Source organism: Cajanus cajan, chromosome 1 (genome assembly GCF_000230855.2).
Source record: "Cajanus cajan strain Asha chromosome 1, NIPB_CcT2T_4, whole genome shotgun sequence".
NCBI classification, from domain to species: domain Eukaryota; kingdom Viridiplantae; phylum Streptophyta; class Magnoliopsida; order Fabales; family Fabaceae; genus Cajanus; species Cajanus cajan.
Window position 1 is genome coordinate 29,513,042 of NC_138517.1, and position 19,100 is coordinate 29,532,141.

The 19,100-nt window shown below is 33.9% G+C and overlaps 4 protein-coding genes across 10 annotated transcripts; 1 reads left to right on the forward strand and 3 right to left on the reverse strand.

Annotated features, from left to right (window-relative positions):
- Window positions 1–627: 627 nt before the first annotated feature.
- Window positions 628–5,752, reverse strand: LOC109804311 (Pentatricopeptide repeat (PPR) superfamily protein). 7 transcript variants are annotated; one of them, XM_083077584.1, is made up of 4 exons: window positions 5,279–5,752; window positions 2,025–5,202; window positions 1,655–1,821; window positions 628–1,333 (listed from the first exon to the last, which is right to left on the reverse strand). In XM_083077584.1, exons 1-2 carry the CDS (start codon window positions 5,375–5,377, stop codon window positions 2,140–2,142), a joined length of 3,162 nt encoding a protein of 1,053 aa, XP_082933710.1. In that variant the 5' UTR covers window positions 5,378–5,752; the 3' UTR covers window positions 628–1,333; window positions 1,655–1,821; window positions 2,025–2,139. The 7 variants fall into 7 exon arrangements, with proteins under 7 accessions (XP_082933710.1, XP_082933712.1, XP_082933707.1 ...); XM_083077586.1 differs by having other exon boundaries at window positions 1,962–5,202; XM_083077581.1 differs by having other exon boundaries at window positions 1,928–5,202.
- Window positions 5,753–9,115: 3,363 nt separating this feature from the next.
- Window positions 9,116–9,706, reverse strand: LOC145954158 (uncharacterized). Its single transcript, XM_083067910.1, has 2 exons — window positions 9,478–9,706; window positions 9,116–9,402 (listed from the first exon to the last, which is right to left on the reverse strand). The coding sequence occupies exons 1-2, from the start codon at window positions 9,704–9,706 to the stop codon at window positions 9,116–9,118; spliced, it is 516 nt and encodes a 171-aa protein (XP_082924036.1).
- A 1,285-nt stretch (window positions 9,707–10,991) lies between these two features.
- LOC109803493 (protein SINE1) lies at window positions 10,992–14,775 on the forward strand. The gene is made up of 3 exons (XM_020365096.3): window positions 10,992–11,268; window positions 11,846–13,175; window positions 13,985–14,775. Exons 2-3 carry the CDS (start codon window positions 11,853–11,855, stop codon window positions 14,477–14,479), a joined length of 1,818 nt encoding a protein of 605 aa, XP_020220685.1. The 5' UTR covers window positions 10,992–11,268; window positions 11,846–11,852; the 3' UTR covers window positions 14,480–14,775.
- Window positions 14,776–14,957: 182 nt separating this feature from the next.
- Window positions 14,958–17,913, reverse strand: NDF5 (NDH-dependent cyclic electron flow 5). Its single transcript, XM_020365097.3, has 3 exons — window positions 17,306–17,913; window positions 16,081–16,542; window positions 14,958–15,350 (listed from the first exon to the last, which is right to left on the reverse strand). Exons 1-3 carry the CDS (start codon window positions 17,813–17,815, stop codon window positions 15,150–15,152), a joined length of 1,173 nt encoding a protein of 390 aa, XP_020220686.1. The 5' UTR covers window positions 17,816–17,913; the 3' UTR covers window positions 14,958–15,149.
- Window positions 17,914–19,100: the final 1,187 nt, after the last annotated feature.

Below are 19,100 nucleotides of genomic sequence, written 5' to 3' on the forward strand. Positions count from 1 at the left end.
TTGTCAAAAGTCCCTTTGGATTGGGTCGAGTTGGTGAGACGAACAACTCTCTATAAAAAAAATGTTTTTTTTCTATAAAATTTTAAATCTATATTTTTAGTCTCTACAAAATTAAAAAAAAATGATTTTGGTTCCCATACATTTTTTCTTTGATTTCATCCTTCCAAAATTTGAAATAATTATTTTTGTTCTCTAACATTCATTTAAAGGTAGAAAGATAGATAATGTTCATTTTAAGGATCTAAAAAAAATTAGAACAATGGATACTACTACATGTCTCTTGTGATAGTCACTTGACCTTCCGTAAAACATATACCATTAACAAATATCATATGATAATAGGGACTAAAAATAATTATTATTTTTTAGGGATAAAAAATATTAAAAAAAATACAAAATCCAAAATTAAAACCACCTCATTTTATAAGGACCAAAATCAAATTTAAGCCTTAAAATTTCTAAAAATTATTCTTGTCATCACTTTGGAACGACGTGATATATGTTTAGATACATGTCATGTTACTAACTATTTTAAGACAACATATGCCATAATATATTTATATACATGTAACATCATTAATGAATAGTGATAAGGATCATTTAAAAAAAACATATAAAGACGATAACTAACAAAATAAATTGAAAAATTAAAATTAACCATATTTATAAGGAATAAACATATTTTTCTCATTTTTTTACATGAACAAGGACAATGTGTGTAACAGTTACACACATACAAGAGAGAAACCTCCACCAAGGATTAATTCATGGTTCTGAAGATGATCTTGACAGATACTGACACCAATCTTCAGGTGTTCACCTTTTACTGTCGGCAATTTTAGCGCGGCACTAATTAAAAGGCATAGCAAGTATATCATAGTCCTTTGGAACGTGACTAACAACAAGAACCTTAGTAGTCATAACGGAAAAATTATCACAAAAAGTTAAAACATCTCTTGAAATAGGTAGCATGTTTTAAATGGTAAAGGAAATTAAAGTTTAGAATTTTAACATTGGCAACACTTTCTTGGAAGCTAAAAAGCCTTAATTAATGAGGACATGAATAGCAGGATCAAATCAAGAACACAGAAATGATATGAATGGTGACTTTGGTTCACAACCAAATTTGATATTATTCTCTTATGTCTCGAAAAGAATTAATCTCTAACTATTGATTGAGGGATGTATTTATTATACCTAAAAATAAATAAATAAACATAATGAAGCATATTGTTATAGTTAGTTAGAAGGCAGTACCTTGGAGACCTTAATCAACCTCATTTCTCTACAATTTGTGACCTTCCTTTGAGTTGCATTTGGCACAAGCAGTCACCTATCATCAGATAAAACAGTACAGGGTGTTCTCCATTTAGTGAAATTTTGATAAAATGGAGATGGACTTCAGCTCAATTAAGCTCATAACAAGAAGGAAAAGAAGAAAGAAACACTCCTCATTTATAAATTCTAACCAGGTTTCCACTTGCGTCCCCCTATTGATACTAATCTAGAATTGAATTCAAAATTATTATCCACTCTGCATTATTCTAAGTTAGATCCACTTCTATTTGAAGATAATATATTCGGTTAATTATATAAATAGAAACTAAAAGCAGATATTCATGTAAAAATCTCCTAGAAGAATTAAAAGTAATACCTCCAAGCCTATTTATAAGATCCTCAGTATTGATATCCGTGGAAGATATATCCAAATCAGCTTTGTGGGTCAAACCAAATGTCACCAAAAGCTTTTAAGCATGATATATGGGTCAAAAAGGCGGCATGCAGAGAAATCTCACGAAATGCTTCAGTTTTATTGTTCACCTGGAAAGGAGAATAGAGAAACATGGCTTCACAATACTTACTGAAAAAATAACTAACATAATGTGGATTTTTCAATACAAGAGAGCCTGATAAAGTACTCAAGAACCTGATTCAGATGAAGAAAAGATATAGGACAATACATGCTATGTACACATAAATTGAAGAACACTGTATAAGCATCAAGTTTCAAGTCACTTTCTTACGAATGACATAGGTGACCAATGAAAAATTTTCAGCAACATTTGCCATAAATTCTGGTCCATCCCATAAGTCTAGGCCATAGGAGAGTTCTTCCATTTTAGTGAACCTTCTGCCATCTTACCAGTAATCTTTACAGGAACAAATACCACCCTTAAAATGATGAAAGCGATATGAATCTCTCACTACAATCACTCGATCTGAAATCTTAGATACATGCTTAATCCAGTTGTGGCAATCACGACAAACACGAAGATTTTTAAAAACATGGATAGGAGTAGAGCTAGACAAACTAAGCAATCCAAAAGTAATTGCCAGTTTCTCACTGTGAATTATTTGTGTTGGACCCTTCTGACGCCTTTCTACATCATTCAAAAGGCTATTGGACTGTGGTACATAACCATTTTCAGCTGCCCGTTCATTCAGATTGCTGAGATATTCATATATCTTATCCACACAAGGGTGTTTCTGATCACCAGCAAAAAATGCATGAACTGAATTATTAACATCAATCCAGCTACGACCAGGCTCTTTTTTAACACCTCTATCTTTCATCATTTGCCTTGTCCGATCCCTACAACCCCATTTCCCAGTCACTGCATACATATTTGAAAGCAGAACATAAGTTGCTGAATCTTTGGGTTCCAGTTCCAGAAGATGACTTGCAGCAAACTCTCCAATATCAATATTCTTATGAACAATACAAGCACTTAAAAGTGTCCTCCAGACCATTGCATCTGGTTCAATTGGCATCTCCTCAACAAATCTCCTTGCACGGCTTAAAAGACCAGACCGCCCGAGAAGATCCACAACACATGCATAATGCTCAGGTTTTGGAACCAAACCATGAACTTCACTCATTGATTGAAAATAGCTAATTCCCTCATCAACCAACCCCACATGGCTACATGCTGATAAAACTCCCACGAAGGTGACATGATTTGGCAATATATCAAGCTGCTTCATCTCCTCAAAAAGGCTTAATGCTTCAAATCCATGACCATGTTGAGAATAACCAGTCAGCATAGCATTCCAAGAAACCTCATTTTTCTCAGGCATTTCAGAAAACTGTCTCTTAGCATCATCAATGCTACCACATTTTGCATATAGTGTGATCAACACATTAGAAACTTCAGTTTCTGAATCATAGCCAGTTTTTATAATCATTGCGTGAATCTGCTTCCCTTGTTTAACATTAGCAACATTTGAAGCAGCACTAACTGCAGAGCCAAATGTGAATGAATTGATTTCTAGTCCAGCTTTATTCATTTGAGAAAATAGACTCAGTGCTTCCTCACAATGTCCACTTTGTGCAAAACCAGATATCAATGAGTTCCATGATATATTATCTTTAGCAAATATTTTATCAAAAGCAAAGTATGCTTCTCGTACTTTCCCACCCCTAGCATAAAGACTAACAAGTGCATTACCAACTGAAAGATCATCTGAATAACCAGAGACACATGCCTGAGCATGAATTTGACGCCCTTGATTAAGTGCTTGGATACCTGCACAAGCACTAATTGCACTTGCAAATCCTATATTATCAGATTGTATCCCTTGATCCTGCATTTCTTCAAAGAGGTTAAGAGCTTCAGCAAATTTTTCATGCTGTGCGTACCCAGCAATCATGGCTGTCCAAGAAACAACATCTTTTTCTTTTAGTCTTCTAAGGATTTTCATAGCTGTATCCAATTTTCCATGTTTGGCATACATGTCAATAAGCACACTAGAGACATACACATTGAACTGAAAGCCAGTTTTTAGGACTTGAGTATGAATTTGTTCTCCTAGATCAAGAGCCCTCAAAGAAGAGCAAGTTCTCAAAATACTTGGATAGGTGAATTGATTTGGTACAATGCCTTCCATCTGCATCTGAGTAAATATTTTTAATGATTCATCTAGATCGTCTAACTGGCCATAAGCCACGAGCATCACATTCCACAACACCACATTTTCAGTTTCGGTTGAAAGGAAAAATTCATGCGCTGTTTTTATATCTGAGCATTTTACATAAAGATCAAGCAATGAACCTTCCAAGATAATATCCCCAGACATCCCAGCCTTTATAGCATACGAATGGAATTGCCTTCCTACCAAAAGAGCCCCAACTGATGCACAGGCACTCAAAAGACTTGCAACTGTAATACAATCAGGCTTTAAGCAATCAAGACGCATTTTCTTAAACAATTCTAAAGCTCTATCACTATATCCTTGTTGAGCTAGACCTGAGATGAGCGAGTTATATGAAACTCCATCCCTCTGTGAAATTGAATTAAAAACCTGCTCAGCAGATAACAAATTCCCCATACGGGAATATAATGTCACTAGCGCATTGCAAACATAGGTTTCAGAAGAGAACCCCTGCTTCAGAACAAGGCCATGGAGCTGCTCTCCAAGCTTAAAAAGCTCTATTTTTGTACAGGCGCTTAGAGCACTCGAAAATATGTAAGGGGTAGGACAGATTCCCGATGTGTGCATCTGGCAAAACAGAAGAACCGCCTCTTCTTCACACCCATTTTGCGATAAACCGGATATCATAGCTACCCAAGAAACACTATCCCTCTCTTGTAAACTGTCAAAAAGCTTCTTAGCCGAATTCAAAAGCCCATTTTTTAAGTATAAATCAATCAGAGGATTACATACCAATAAACTATTCTCATAACCATAAGTTATAGCCCATGCGTGTATCTGCTCCACACAGTGAAAAAGAACATCACCACCACCACACCCCCTCAAAACCCCGGCAAAAGTCCTCTCATCAGGCTTCACCTTTTCCCTCACCATTCGCCTAAACAAACCCAGAACATGACCCGTCAACTTCCCAGCAACAAACCTATACAAAACCTTGTTCCAACAAGACAAGGGTCTAACAGGCATTTCATCAAACACCTTTACTGCACCATCCAAGTCATCAAAGGCAATGTACAAATCCATAAGACGCTCACACAAAAACATTTCTGCACAAAAACCCATCTTCAGAATCTTCCCGTGAAGCTTCCGCCCATCAGAAAACGACCCAGAATTCAGACACCCTTCTAAAAGCCACAAATATGTTTGGGAATTCGCACGAACCCCACGCTCTTCCATGAGGTGCAAGAAATCGATTCCATTTGCATCCCCTTCGTCGTAGCTCAATGCAGTGTTGCTTAAAGCAGCAAAACCGAAACGTTGACGCAGTAACTGCATGGAGAAAGGAGACAATTTTTTCAGCACAAGAACCGTGAGTATAACGAAGTAGCTTGGGATTTGGCATTACCTTGTGATGATTGGGAAAATTTTGAAGTGGGAATTTGCGTTTTGGTGGAAAAGAATAGGACTTGGGACATAGGAAGAAGAAGGGACGGAGAGTAACCATTGAGGGTAGTTGTCACAACAAAAGTGCTGTTTCGACTTCGTTCATGGAACTGTTAGAATTAACACAACTGATAACTCTTGTTTTGTTCTGCCAAGTGTCAACAACCGTTGTTTTCTCATCCACTCTCAAATGGAAAAAAAATGATGTGGTTTTAATGGAGATGAATTCTATGGTGCACCACTCCATCGTGTGGTCAATGATACACAATAAATAATTATCTTTCAATTAATATGAATTTAATTTATTATGATGCATCCTCCCACCTTGTAACAATAGTGTGAACGGTGAACCGAGAAAAGGAGGGTGAAGGAGGCAACCAAGGAGGAGCAAGAGTCACAAAGGATAAAGGGGAGGTGAATCATGTGAACAAAATGTATTGTTATGAGGGAGCACTAAAATAAATGAAAAATAGATTAATATGAGAGTTTTTATTTATGGTGCATCATAGTATATGAAACAATGATGTACTTTAAAAAGTAAAAATTTATTTTTGTAATTTAAGATGAAATTTATATTTTTAATTTTTTTATTTATTTTTAAGATTCAATTTATTCTCATTATTTTTAAAAGGTTCAATGTAATCTTTTAGGTATATTTGGTAGAGAGGGAAAAAATTCTTAATTTAATTCATTAATTTAATGTTAAATTTTCTTATTCTTGACCATGTCTTTCCATTTCATCTCCTACAATTTCTTCTCCTCCGGATAACGATTCTAGTCTATTTACCACAACTATGTTGAAAAGGAGATGTTCTTATAGTCGAGATACTTGAGGAAGCATACCAAGATGGCTTGGTTAGATGCAAATTTCATCTACATGGAAGGGTTCTTCTCATTAAGGGTCAGAAACCTCTCAAGATTGGGGAATTACATGCTAAATTGTCCAAAATCTGGTCCAAGATTGTTGGATGGAAACTCATCTCTCTTGGTAGAGGTTTCTTTGAGTTTGAATTTCAAAGAAATGTAAACCTTAAAACTAATCTTGCAATAGGACTTCGAAACTTGTATCCTGGTATTCTAAGGCTCTCATTGTGGAAAAAAGATTGAAATCCAAGGCCGCATATAACTTCTCATGTGCAAGTTTGGATGAGGATCTATGACCTGCCACAAAAATATTGTAGTCCAAGAATTATCTTTTCCATTGCCTCAATTGTGGGTGTTCCATTTTCTATTGATCAAGCCACTATGCTACACGCATATGGCCACTTTGCCCAAGTTCTTGTTGAGATTAATCTAGTAGAGGAAATTATTGAGTAAATCCTTGTTAAAAGGGAAGGTTTTGCTTTCTTTATTGCTTTGGAGTATAAGAGATTATTGAAAATTTTCTTTTCTTGTTACAAAATTGGTCATTTTATGAATTCTTGCAAGTCTGATTCAAATAATGGTGTTGTAGATAAAAGATTCAAGACAATTACATTTTTTTTAAGTTTGTTGGTACTAATAATGGCAAGCAAAACATTGTTGAATTGGGTTCCATAGTAGAAATTGTTGATGTTAGTGTTGTTGGTTTTGGAAATATAGAAAACTAAAGGAAGATAATTCTCTTTAATCAATCTAAATCTGACTTTGACTCAAAATTTGATCCTATTTTGGATCTGGTTGCTAAATCAGGTATAGATGGTAGGCAACTAGGAACTGATTCGATTACACCAACAATGAGTGATGTGCTTGATGTTAATATGCAATTAAAGATGTTGAAAACAAGGTTTAACCTTAAGCCTAATGTTGTTATTGGAAGGAAAAAGTCCATCTTTATTAAGGCTTTTCAATCTATTATTCTTGGAGCTATTGGAACTAAGCCATATGAGGGAGTTTCTAACTGGCAGCCAAGAAATGCCCCTAAGACAGATGTTGTTCCATTCTTTGGTGTTGTTGCAGATGCTGATCTAGTTAGTGATTAGGTTGTTACAAATATTTATGGCTCTATGTTTGGTGCTCAAAATTTAGATGTTGTTATAATTGTTAATCTGGTTGGTATTAATCAAAGGGTGGTTTATGCTCTTGGGGATCCTATCGTGGCAAAACAAATTTCCATCCTACCAGTTCAAGTTGTTAATCCATGTAGAGTTTTTTATTCGAGTGTTGCTGCTAAGTTGCATCATACTCACTTAGTTGCTTAAGCTATTGTTCAACCTAATGTTGATCTAATTATTGTTGCAATTATTCTTCGTGCAAACTTTGTGTCAAATCATGATGCAGACTTAGTTACTTAGGCTACTACTCAATATAATGTTGATCTAGTTATTGTTGTCAATGTTCCTAATGCAAACCTTGTTTCAGACCTTGGTGCAACATTTCTTGGTGTACAACATATTGTAGACCCTAGTTTTGATGTTGGTCCTCAACATTTTGGTGTAGTCTTGGGTTTTGTTGTAACAACAAATCCTTTCTCTATTGGGCCTACACCAATTTTGGTTTCTGGTTGTTGGGTGTGCAAGCATACATGTATTCAATGATGGATTTGATATTGGTGCTGATTTAGAACCTATGGTTGTTGCATGTGATCACGTTGACAACTAGCTAGTTAAGCCAATTTTTAATTGGTGATAAAATTGGAGTTGTTGTGGACATCGTCAAGCATAATAGATGGGACTTTATTGTAATTTCAAAGGCTAATTCAGGTTCTGATTTTGAACCTGACAATGATATGGTAGTCTCTCTTAGATTTGGTTTATTTGTTTCTAATATTGATTCAATTGTGCACAAGCAAATCTTACAACATTCAACCAGTCAAAAATTGGTTTCGTCTTTTTTGAATAATGAGGTGCCTCTTAATCCTGCAAATCTTCAAAATCCTAATAAGTTGATTGGTTTGCAGGTTCTAGCCAAGTTTTTTTACAGTTGTATCAGTATCACCTTTTGTTTCTACTGTTAGTGGCTCGTTGGAAGGCATGAATCCCTTGGAGGACATGAGCCCTATTGTTGATTAGCCTAGTTAGATTTTAGATTAGCCAATTACATTTATTTCTAATTCTCATATGGTTTAGGAGTTGTTAGATTTTGCTTCATTAGTCCGACGTGACATAATTTTACTTGTAAACATTAATTTTGATTGGAATGCCCCAATGGAGGATAACTCCTTCCAACTCAAATCTTCTACAAATCAAAAGAAAACGAAGAATCCAATGGTTGCTCTAAGGTTAGGACTAGGTCTCGAGTTTCTATGTCTACTAAATTTTCTTAATTCTTTAGAAGATTTGACTTGGAGTCTTTTAGATCTCATATTCCTCTATTTACATTTGTACTTACTTTGTATATTTGTACTTTCTCGCTTTTTTTTTTTAATGTATTTTTGTTTAGTAGGTTTGGTCCCCTATTTTGTATTTCTTTTCATTTCTTAATGATAGTTCTCCTGATATACTTCATATGATAGATGTGACGTGAGGTATTAACCTAGTTAAAATCTTTTCTTACATAATAATATTATAACACATTCACCTTTTTTTTATTTATTTATAAAAAGTAATCATAATCAAGCGTAAACATTATAAATTTATAATGAAAACTAATATTTTATTTTTACAAAGATATATATATATATATATATTAAAAAATAATAAATTACAAAAAAAACTTTGATTCTATTATAAGTTAGTTTTTCAATTTAAATTTATTCCTTCCAATAAAAATAATAATTTTATTGATAGTTCGTCTTTAATTAATTTAATATAGTATAATTAAATTATACCAAATTGTTTATATATATATATATATTATAATATTAATATAACATAAAATATTATATCTTCCAAGCGAAAGCTGTAACCTTTTTTGGAACTACTTGCAACCATACTTTTGAAAAGATTTTATTGGATGCAAAAATACTTTCCTTTCTAATCTCCTTATATGCAGACTTGACAGAGTAAATGTCACTAGGATCAGCAGTCCAACTCCAACAGTCTTCTACTTCAACTTTCAGATTTAGCTCACTGATTTCTGTTGTAATAGAATTCAATAGATCTTCTTCCCACTGAAATAACTCTCTACGCCATCTCCAACACCACTCAGGGCCTCTATTCCTCCAAACTACCAAATATGAGATTTTAGCTTTCTTATTTTCTGCAATGAGCTACAATCTATTATACCTTTGTGACAACCTACCTCCTTGCAACCAATCTTCCTCCCAGAAATATGTATTTCTCCCATTCCCAACCACCTTTCTACACCTATTTGTCATCCAATTGTTGGTAACCATATTGTCATTTTCAATGCTACACAAGTCAGCCCACCATCTAGAACCTTTCACCCTTGACCCACTTGAAAGGAACAAATGGTCTCCATACAAGGAATTAATAACCTTTACCCACAAACTATTAGTCTCCACTAACATCCTCTATTTCCACTTTCCCAGTAATGCCAAATTGAAAGCAATTAGATCCCTGATCCCTAAACCTCCTTTGTTCTTCTCTCTACATACATCATCCCATGCTACCCAATGTATTTTTTTATGATCAGCATCCCCACCCCATAAAAAAGATTTAAATAAAGATTCAAGTTGAGAATTTATTCCTCTTGGAGCCTTGAAGAAGGAGAGGAAGTAAATTGGAATTGAATGTAGTACAGACTTTAAGAGAGTAATTCTACCACTAAAAGACAGGGAATCAGGCTTCCAACTAGATAATCTCTTTTGAATCTTCTCAATTACAGGTTGCCACGTATCTAATCGTCTCGGATTGGCACTGATTGGTAGCCCAAGATAAGTAAAAGGTAGACTCCCTATCCGACAATGCAAAAACATTGCCATTGATTGTAGCCAAAGAGTATCCACATGGAATCCGAGTAATTGACTTTTTAAAAAATTGATTTTTAACCCAGATGCAAGTTCAAAAAGTCTTAAGATGGATTTGATAGCCCAAATGTTTGACTTTTTTGCTTTTGCCAAGATGATAGTGTCATCTGCATACCGTAGAACATCCACCTGTTGGTTTCTCCCGACTTCATATCCCGTGAAAGTGTTCAACCGACTAGCTTTTTTGAAGAGCCCATTCAATCCTTCGACAACAATTAGGAAGAGAAAATTAAGGCATGTATTAAATAATCACAATCTAATATATAAATTTAAATTAATGTAATTATTTTGATTTAATTGACACCAATGATATATTAGATTACAAGAATTTAATGTTGTTAGGCTTAATTTGACATATAAGATCACATTAGATTTTTTTTTAAAATTAAACGATCAAATTAGATATTTTAATAAGAAAAATACAAAATTGATTAAATAAAATGAGAAATCAAAAGTTTAATTTAGCCGGTAATTCAATTTCAAAAAGCAATTGTATTTAATTTTTATCAAAAATTTTGAAAACAAAAAGGAAAATTCTAGGAATTAATTGAACCTAAAATAATTTTTCATTAAAAATCATTATCGATATATTTCTGCTGTGATTTGATTTTCAATATAATTATCTGTTTATTAATTCGAATCAGAATCTTTTCAAAAAATGTGGAAAGGATTGTTGGAGGGTATTCCGGTGGAAGAAAGCATTTTGAATTTTAATTTGCAAATTGTGGTGGGACCCAAGAAGGGAAAGGATAGCGGTGGAATTTGGACAAAAGAGTTTTGAAAACGAAAGCGATTCAATTTCAAATGAATGAGTCACTCACTCTCACTCACTTACTCACTCAGACATTCCAACAACGTTAATCCAGAAATGGAAAATAAATAAGGAACAGCTGTCATTACACAATCCCTAAAAACATGTTTAATTTTTCAAAATCTGAATGAAGCCCTAATAAGCAAAACAAACACACTCATTCAGACATTGCATCTTTTTTTTTTTTTTTTTTTCTCTCTTTCTCTCTCTACCACTCTATTGCACAACCTTTTATTTCTCTTCCTCTTGTTCTTCTTTGCTGCTGAGTGTTACTCACAATTGCACAAAACAGGTGTTTTTCTCAATTGAATTATATATTTATTTGTTGTTTTAGTCTGTTTGATTTACATTAGAAGCTGGAATCTTTCTTTCTTGTGTTTTCTATTTTTTTTTTCGTCAAAATTTGTTTTTGTTTCTCTCAACTGTTGTGGGTGCCCCAAAAGATAAAAGATTGTGTTTTCAATTTTTGGTTGATTGCCAAAGATTTGAAACCGCAAGGGAAGTAATTGGGTTTGCAGTCAGTGGTTTTTTCATTATATTGTAATTATTTTTTTCAAGATTTGTACCGTCTCCTTTGCAAGATTGATAATTTTTTTTTAAATTCAAATAGTTGCCTTTTTGTCACTCGATTTTGAATTTTACAACTGTCCCAGTTATAAGATTAATGATTTATTCATTTCAGCTTCAAAACTATGAACTTAGACTATTGTTGATGAAGGGAATTAGGGTGGGGTTGGGGGTGGGGGGTGTTCTGCAATTGGAATACCCAAAGTGATATTTTTTTTTTTTTTTTGTGTTTTCTCATTGTGCTTTGCATTTGTTCATTGTCATTATTATGTTTTGCTTATGGAGTTTGCTTTTGCTTTTAGCTTCACAATGGGGAGGAGTTTGAGTCCAATGCTACAAAGAGAGATAAAAAATCTTGACAAAGATTCTGATAGCCGCAAATCTGCAATGAGGGCATTGAAGTCATATGTGAAAGATTTGGACATGAAGACAATTCCTATCTTTCTTGCGCAAGTTTCTGAGACCAAGGAATCTGGTTCCTTGTCTGGAGAATTTACAATTTCACTGTATGAGGTTCTTGCTCGGGTTCACGGAGTCAAAATTGTTCCCATGATAGACAGCATTATGCAATCCATAGTTCAGACCTTGGCTTCAAGTGCAGGGTCTTTCCCTTTCCAGCAGGCTTGCTCAAAGGTGGTTCCAGCCATAGCAAGGTATGGAATTGACCCCACAACTCCAGAAGAGAAGAAAAGACATATAATTCACTCTCTTTGTAAGCCACTTTCAGATTCTCTCTCCAGTTCTCAAGAGAGTTTGACATGTGGCGCGGCCCTTTGCTTGAAGGCTCTTGTGGATTCAGATAACTGGCGTTTTGCTTCGGATGAGATGGTTAATAGGGTTTGCCAAAATGTTGCTGTGGCATTAGAGGGGAAGTCTACTCAAACCAATTCACACATGGGTTTGGTAATGACCCTGGCAAAGCGCAATGCTTTGATTGTTGAAGCTTATGCTAGATTGCTCATACAATCTGGATTGCGAATACTAAATGGTGAACCTTTGGAGGGAAATTCTCAGAAGCTATTTGTAGCCATTCAAATGGTGAACTTTTTGATGAAATGTTTAGATCCCCGAAGCATATTTTCGGAGGTTGAACAGATAATTGAGGTGATGGATATGTGTCAATCAGACAAAATGGCTTATGTCAAAGGAGCTGCATTTGAAGCTTTGCAGACTGCTAAGATAATTGCCACTGATAAAAAATCAAGATGTGTGAAGAGTCCTGCTTCTGTAACAGGATCAAATTTCAGTAGGAAAGACTACATGGAAGGAGAAAGTTTTTCTGGTGATGGAGATCGTTCTCCTACATCTACTTCTCCAGAATCACGTTCCTTGGACTTCTTCCATGGATATGGATCCTCTATTGAGTCTTCCATTTCAACAAGTCTGCCTTCTCAGAACTTCTATGAACGAAGGAGTGTGAATAGGAAGCTTTGGAGTCATGAAAATGGAGGGGTTGATGTGTCTCTCAAGGATGGTCTATTCTCCAAGTCACAGCATGGAAATTCCTTGTTGGACCACACTATGGATCATGAATTTTCTAATGGAGGGGGAGACTTAACAAGAGAGTTTGCTGGTTTCATGCACAAAAGTCCTTGGCATGGAGTATCCAGAAGTGCCAGCACAAGTCCCCTGGTAAAGTATAACAGATATTAGTCATGTTTTGTTGAAATTCTGGAAATGAATTTGCATATGCTATATGGACAACTATACAGCCCTCCCTCACAAAAATTTATAAATATCCATTTCCAAAGTGGTTCTTTCCGTCCCTTGCATTGTTAACATGAAATAGTTGCATGTCACATTGCATAACCAATTTCAATTGTATTTTAGACTACGGAGCTTTCTTTCCCCTTCCATTTCCTAATCCCCTTTACCTTCTGTACTGCACTTCTTTGCCACTTTCAGCACTTCAATGATCTATTAGTTTTCCACTTGTTAAATGTTTCTAGTATCAGATTTTTATCTTTCTATATACTTACTGTTCTATTTTTAACCCAAACTGTTGGTTCTTTTACTCTTTAACTACTACATATCTTTGATGTTATGCTTTCTGTGTCAGCTTAATGAAAAAAATATTACATAAGGAAGATTCTTTTTTAACCATTAGTTCTCGAAATAATTTTAACAATGGTATAGTTAAAAGAAGAAAAAACCTAGGAATAGGAAGCAGAAAGAACATAGTTTTGTGTGATAATTTACTTAGCTTGATGTTTTTAGCTTTTCATGCACCATTAAAGAGTGTATTTTCATAAACATGAATGTTTCAAACGTTATGCAAACTTTTTTTAGTGGACTACTACTAAGGCTGCCGATTTTATGGGCAGTACACACAAATGATGTACTTTTGGTAATTGAAACTTAAACGATGTCTTATACTTGTCTGTGATCAAAATCACAAGTTCGTTTGAGCTAACGGATTATGTCCTCTCTCCTGTACTCAGAGATCACGCACTCAGGTTAATGTTGACAACATGAAACTCTTCATAACTCCTAGGAAGCTCATTCACTCTCTTCAAGACCCAAATGATGAGATTTCAGATTGCTCTGAGAAACCAAATAGAAGGATCAAGAGTCTATCATCAGGCAATGTTAAGTGGAGCCCAGCAACATATTCTAAATATGATCAAAATGGTATTGCAGAACATGTCAACTATGATTCTAAAGAGAATGGAAGCTTATATGGTGAAGATCAGTTCCAAGGTGGACCGGAGTCAGTCTCATCAACGGACGACTTGCTTGCTAATAATGATTTGCCAAGTCCTTCTGAGGATGTTCTTGAAAGCAGAAATGGTACTCAAACAGTTCTCATTGGAAAGCCCTTTCGAAAGACTAAACATAAATTAGTTTGTGGCCTTTCTTTTGCTCTTCTGGCAATAGCTGCTCCTTTACTATGGATCAATAGTCAGGAAGAAGGCCATTTTCTTGTCCCGACATAATCTGCTCATTCCAGCATGTAGTGTACAATCTGAGTTATATGGTTCTATGAAAGTATTTGTTAATTCCAACTAAATTTGGGAAGCTTAGTGTAGAAATAATATATCTGTAAATTGTGCACTCTCAATGTGCTTTTTATTTTTCTTGGTAGAGTCTATAAGAACTTTTGGCTGAATTCTACCTTCTAGTGGAGTGGATGCACAAATGCTGTATTGGGAATTGAATGGATCAGTTCATTTAATCAAATTTAATATAGAAGTCGAGGATATGTAGACTAGATATCATTATTTTATTTTAATTTTTGTGTAATATCTGAAGGTTTATCTCTGCTTTCATGAAAAATTTAGCCTTTTGGTTACCATATTGAACGGTTAAATTTATCATTAGAATTAAGCTTTACAAACCTTGTTGAAGACATGAGGAAAATAGAACAATTTTATCATTAGTAATTGTACAATGTTATTGTTATGCCATTTAAAATAATGGAAAATAATGAATAAATATTACCCTTTTCAATTTGTCGGTCTTCTGTATTCATCAACCCGTTGTGGTCTTACCCTTTTATCCAATTCACCAAAAATACAGCTTAAAAAGGACACCGAAATTTTACACATAAGGCATATTTGTGTCTTTTCTATCCAATTAATTTGCCTGACAATCGCAAAGTCAAGCTTATGCATCAAGATTTGGATTGTGTATATACTGCCCACATTTCCATAGATCTTCAGGACTTAGTTTTATTGGTTTGAGGATGGCAGCTTGGCCAACACATATGTAAGAATACTTGCTGTAAATTTCAACCCTAGAGCCAGGACTGAAGAGGTACATTTCATCAAATCCCTTTCTTCCAACTGACACCGAGTTTCTTCTACCCTGATAAAATCATGTGAAGAATTAAAAATAAACTATAATACTGTTGACCTATATATCATTGATGCCATAAGTGTTAGGTGTAAGCTTACATTTAATGACATAAAGCCCAAATAGATATAAACTGAAAATAGTTTGAGAGTTTCTCTCCGAAAAAAAATATATTTTATTTTAAGTAGAAATTTTTTTCTAAATTTATATACAAACAGACTCATATTAGCTAGACACTAAACTTTAATTAGAAAGTTAGTGAAGATATGGAGCTATGATTGATTTTGAAATTTTTAAATCTGTGTTGAAATTGTTGTAATCCCTATTCAATAAAATCAGAGTCTAAGGAAATGGAACTTTGAAAGTGAACTTGGTCAAAGGTAATGAATATCAAGAAGCACATAATCATATGCATAGACTACGCTGATATCACACTAGAATATAAGCCTGTTTAGATATAAGTTAAAGGTACTTCTGAGAGTTTCTCTATTAAGTTCTCTATTGGAAAAAAAAAAGCTCCTTGTTTTTAATAGAGAAACTCTCAAAAACTCTTCTAAATTTATATCCAAAGAGACTCTATTGAAAAAGACTATTGCATAAACTATGTGGGGTATATGTACAATCTCAACAATTTCTAGGGTGTTATCTAATGGCGTGAATGAAAATAGGTGAGGAGTGTGTAAGAGTGTGTATTTCTACGTATCATTATTCATTCTACCGGTTGAGAATGGTAATTACATACCCTGTCAATCACTGTAAAATTTCGTGGCGCATCTGTGTACACAAGGCTTAGTTTCTCGCTTAACTGCTTGTAGTTGTCCATTTCTTCAACCATTTCTTCATATATTTCTTCATTATTTCTTTGGCTACTTTCTGATCCATTATTCTGACTTTTTGTACCCCAGTCAGGAAAAAGTTGCTGAAATATTTTTCCAAAGCCTTCTTCCTGGTCTGAATCTGAAGGACTCAACATAAATTCTGAATCAAACAGGGGCTTGCTACAATAACTTGATCCTTCTAATCCTATTGCATAAGTTGCTTCTGGTGAGCTTACTGTCAGATGACTCAGGATGGACCCTGTCATCTGAAGGGGTAAAGACTTTTTGTTTGAGATTTCAAGCTCTGAGTTTAAGGAATCTTCTTCCAAAGTCACAATGTATTTTAATCCAATCTTTCCATCTGATGTTCTGTTTGTTAATTCTACCTGCATGAGATATCCTCAAGATTGTGTAAGTAAATAGTATTACAAAAAAATTGCAAGAAAGCAGACCACTAACTCTTACATTTTTGGATATTAATAGGCATGCTTCAATATCCTTTTGTCTAACACAAGCTAGTTCTAATTCTAGTGATACTCTAAACTCTAAAGGGAAGTTCCCATGATGTCCAAAAGAATTTGATATATTTCCTTGTCAAATGAAGATGAAATCATGGAACAAACAATGAAGAGAAAAAAAAAATTAATTGAAATACTCTGACAGTGTAATGTCATCCAGTCACAAATTCTCACATATAGTAAGTTCTTGACTTTCATAATAACAGATGTAAAAGAGGAACAGAATTCTTTAAAAAATACTGAGCGGATAATAATCGAAAGATCTAAGCAGTTTTGGATAGTTTGCATATATCAGGGTTCTTTCATTTTGCTGGTTGTGTTGAGGAAAAAAGGTTCGTCAAAAAAAAATAAAATTACACCTTACAATAAAGAGACAGTATACAATTATCATAATAAGTAAAAAGGTCTAAAAAAAATGTGTACACTAAATGATTGCATTGTCTTCATTAATTTTATAGATTTATAGATTATATAGATACAGATTACTATAAAAGTTATATCTAAATTATTTCTGATTTGCTGACATTGTAAAATCTTTATAATTACCGAGCATAAAAATTAAATATGAAAAACAATTGGAAGTTTCTTTATTATGTTACACACTTCTGAATTACATATGGGGAAACCAGACCTGAATGGATTCTTCAGCATTGCCATGAATCTTATGTATAACCCAATTAGTTGGAGACCATGAAAGTTCACCATCATCAGTTTGAAACTTGAAGTTTAGAGACACCCCTCCTTGAATGAGGGCATCACCATCCTCTCCCTCGGACACAGTAGTATGGAGCAACTCCACCTTGCCACCATGCCACATAGGAGCCTTGTATGAAGTGATCAATCCACTTGGCAGCATCATGGTCACAATGCTCCCATTTTTCAGCTCCATCTTGGCAATGCAATTCTCACCAACTCCTTCAAAGGTTACTCCATGTCCACTGAACTCCTCTTTAAGGTAGTCAAAGTTGATGGGTTGGTAAGGGACTGAGGCCACTGCAGGGAGTGGAAACCCTCTCTTGCACGGCTTGTGGGGAGTGTAACTAGCAAAAGTGTGTAGAGAAGGTGTGCTTCTAGTGATGGTTGGTGTTGGGATGAAATGAGTGGAGCAAAAGAGTGAAGTTGAAGCCATCATCATGGTCATGATTCATACCAAATGGGGTGCTGCTATACACATTGAGGAGGAAGAAGAGAACGTTTTCTTGTTCTTGTTGGCATGCCTCAAATTTGGTTTATAAGTGGATAAGGTGATGCATGTTATCTTGTTTTTGCATCTTGGATATTTCAAGATATTTTTATGGCCTTTAATTTGTCCCTTTCTAAAACACTTGGTCTTTTGTTTTCTCTTCTAAAATACTTGGCAATAATTAATGCAATATGTGGCAACTGGTACAACATTCAACTACAGGGTAGGGTAGAGATGGCATTTTTGTGCACGAAGAATATGCACCACTGATTTAATACTTCTATTAGAATTACTATATTAAAAAATTTTAATTAATAAATTTCAGTTTATGAAATTAGAAAAATGAAAATGAAAATCAATAAATTATATTGGACTAAACACACTCAAAATCAGACTAAAACCTTACAATGTTATAGACACAACAAAAGTTGCATATTTGAGATCGTAGTTTTTTTTTCTTTTTTTTTTCATGTAATGAAAAAGAATCAATAAAATTATAATATGAATGATTTTTGTCCCCCATATCAACTCCATTTTAATAATATTAAATGACTTGTTTTTTCTTTTATCATTAATTTAAAATATATGATAATTTTTATGTTATGATTTTATCGTTATTTTGAGTGTGTGTTTTTTTATACATAAAATAATAGATAAAGGATGACACTTTTATGATTATTGGATAAGAAATCAATAACATGTTATGAATATTTAAACTAAATATCATTGTTCACTTTACTTGTGTGTATTTCTCTGTATACTATAATAAAAACTCATAATAAATAATTAATAATTATATGATGCAATATTTTATACTCTTATGGTATTGATAAACTACTTGATGAGTTAATATGAAAAACTTCTTTCTAAACAAATAAGTATATAGTTCATTTTCAGAGTAATTAATTGTGATTAAAGATAAAAGTAATACAAAATAAAATAAAAAAATACAAATAAAATCCAAAAATTACAAATAAGAGTTCGATTTTGAAATTTGTCTCTCCATAAGTATTAAGTCTTGAATTCCTTTCCACCCTCTCAAATAACATCCCTCAAATAGAACTCTATCAATTACTATATTAATATTTCTAATAATTGTTTTTTGGTTACATAACATTGAATCTAATTCCGTGACTTATTTTTTGATTGATTTTATTCATGTTGCTTTACTAGCATTTATATTTTTAAAATACGTAACCTATTACGACATAGCTATTTCCTCTATTTTTACATATTAAATCAT

Coding starts and splice junctions, on each gene's coding strand:
- LOC109804311 (XM_083077584.1), bottom strand. CDS start 5,377: ATGGTTACTCTCCGTCCCTTCTTCTTCCTATGTCCCAAGTCCTATTCT. Junction 5,203..5,278: donor ATTTTCCCAATCATCACAAG/GTAATGCCAAAT, acceptor TTCTCCATGCAG/TTACTGCGTCAACGTTTCGG.
- LOC145954158 (XM_083067910.1), bottom strand. CDS start 9,706: ATGTTAGTGGAGACTAATAGTTTGTGGGTAAAGGTTATTAATTCCTTG. Junction 9,403..9,477: donor GGAAGATTGGTTGCAAGGAG/GTAGGTTGTCAC, acceptor CATATTTGGTAG/TTTGGAGGAATAGAGGCCCT.
- LOC109803493 (XM_020365096.3), top strand. CDS start 11,853: ATGGGGAGGAGTTTGAGTCCAATGCTACAAAGAGAGATAAAAAATCTT. Junction 13,176..13,984: donor GTGCCAGCACAAGTCCCCTG/GTAAAGTATAAC, acceptor TCCTGTACTCAG/AGATCACGCACTCAGGTTAA.
- NDF5 (XM_020365097.3), bottom strand. CDS start 17,815: ATGACCATGATGATGGCTTCAACTTCACTCTTTTGCTCCACTCATTTC. Junction 16,543..17,305: donor ATGCTGAAGAATCCATTCAG/GTCTGGTTTCCC, acceptor TATCTCATGCAG/GTAGAATTAACAAACAGAAC. Junction 15,351..16,080: donor ATTTTACAGTGATTGACAGG/GTATGTAATTAC, acceptor TGATTTTATCAG/GGTAGAAGAAACTCGGTGTC.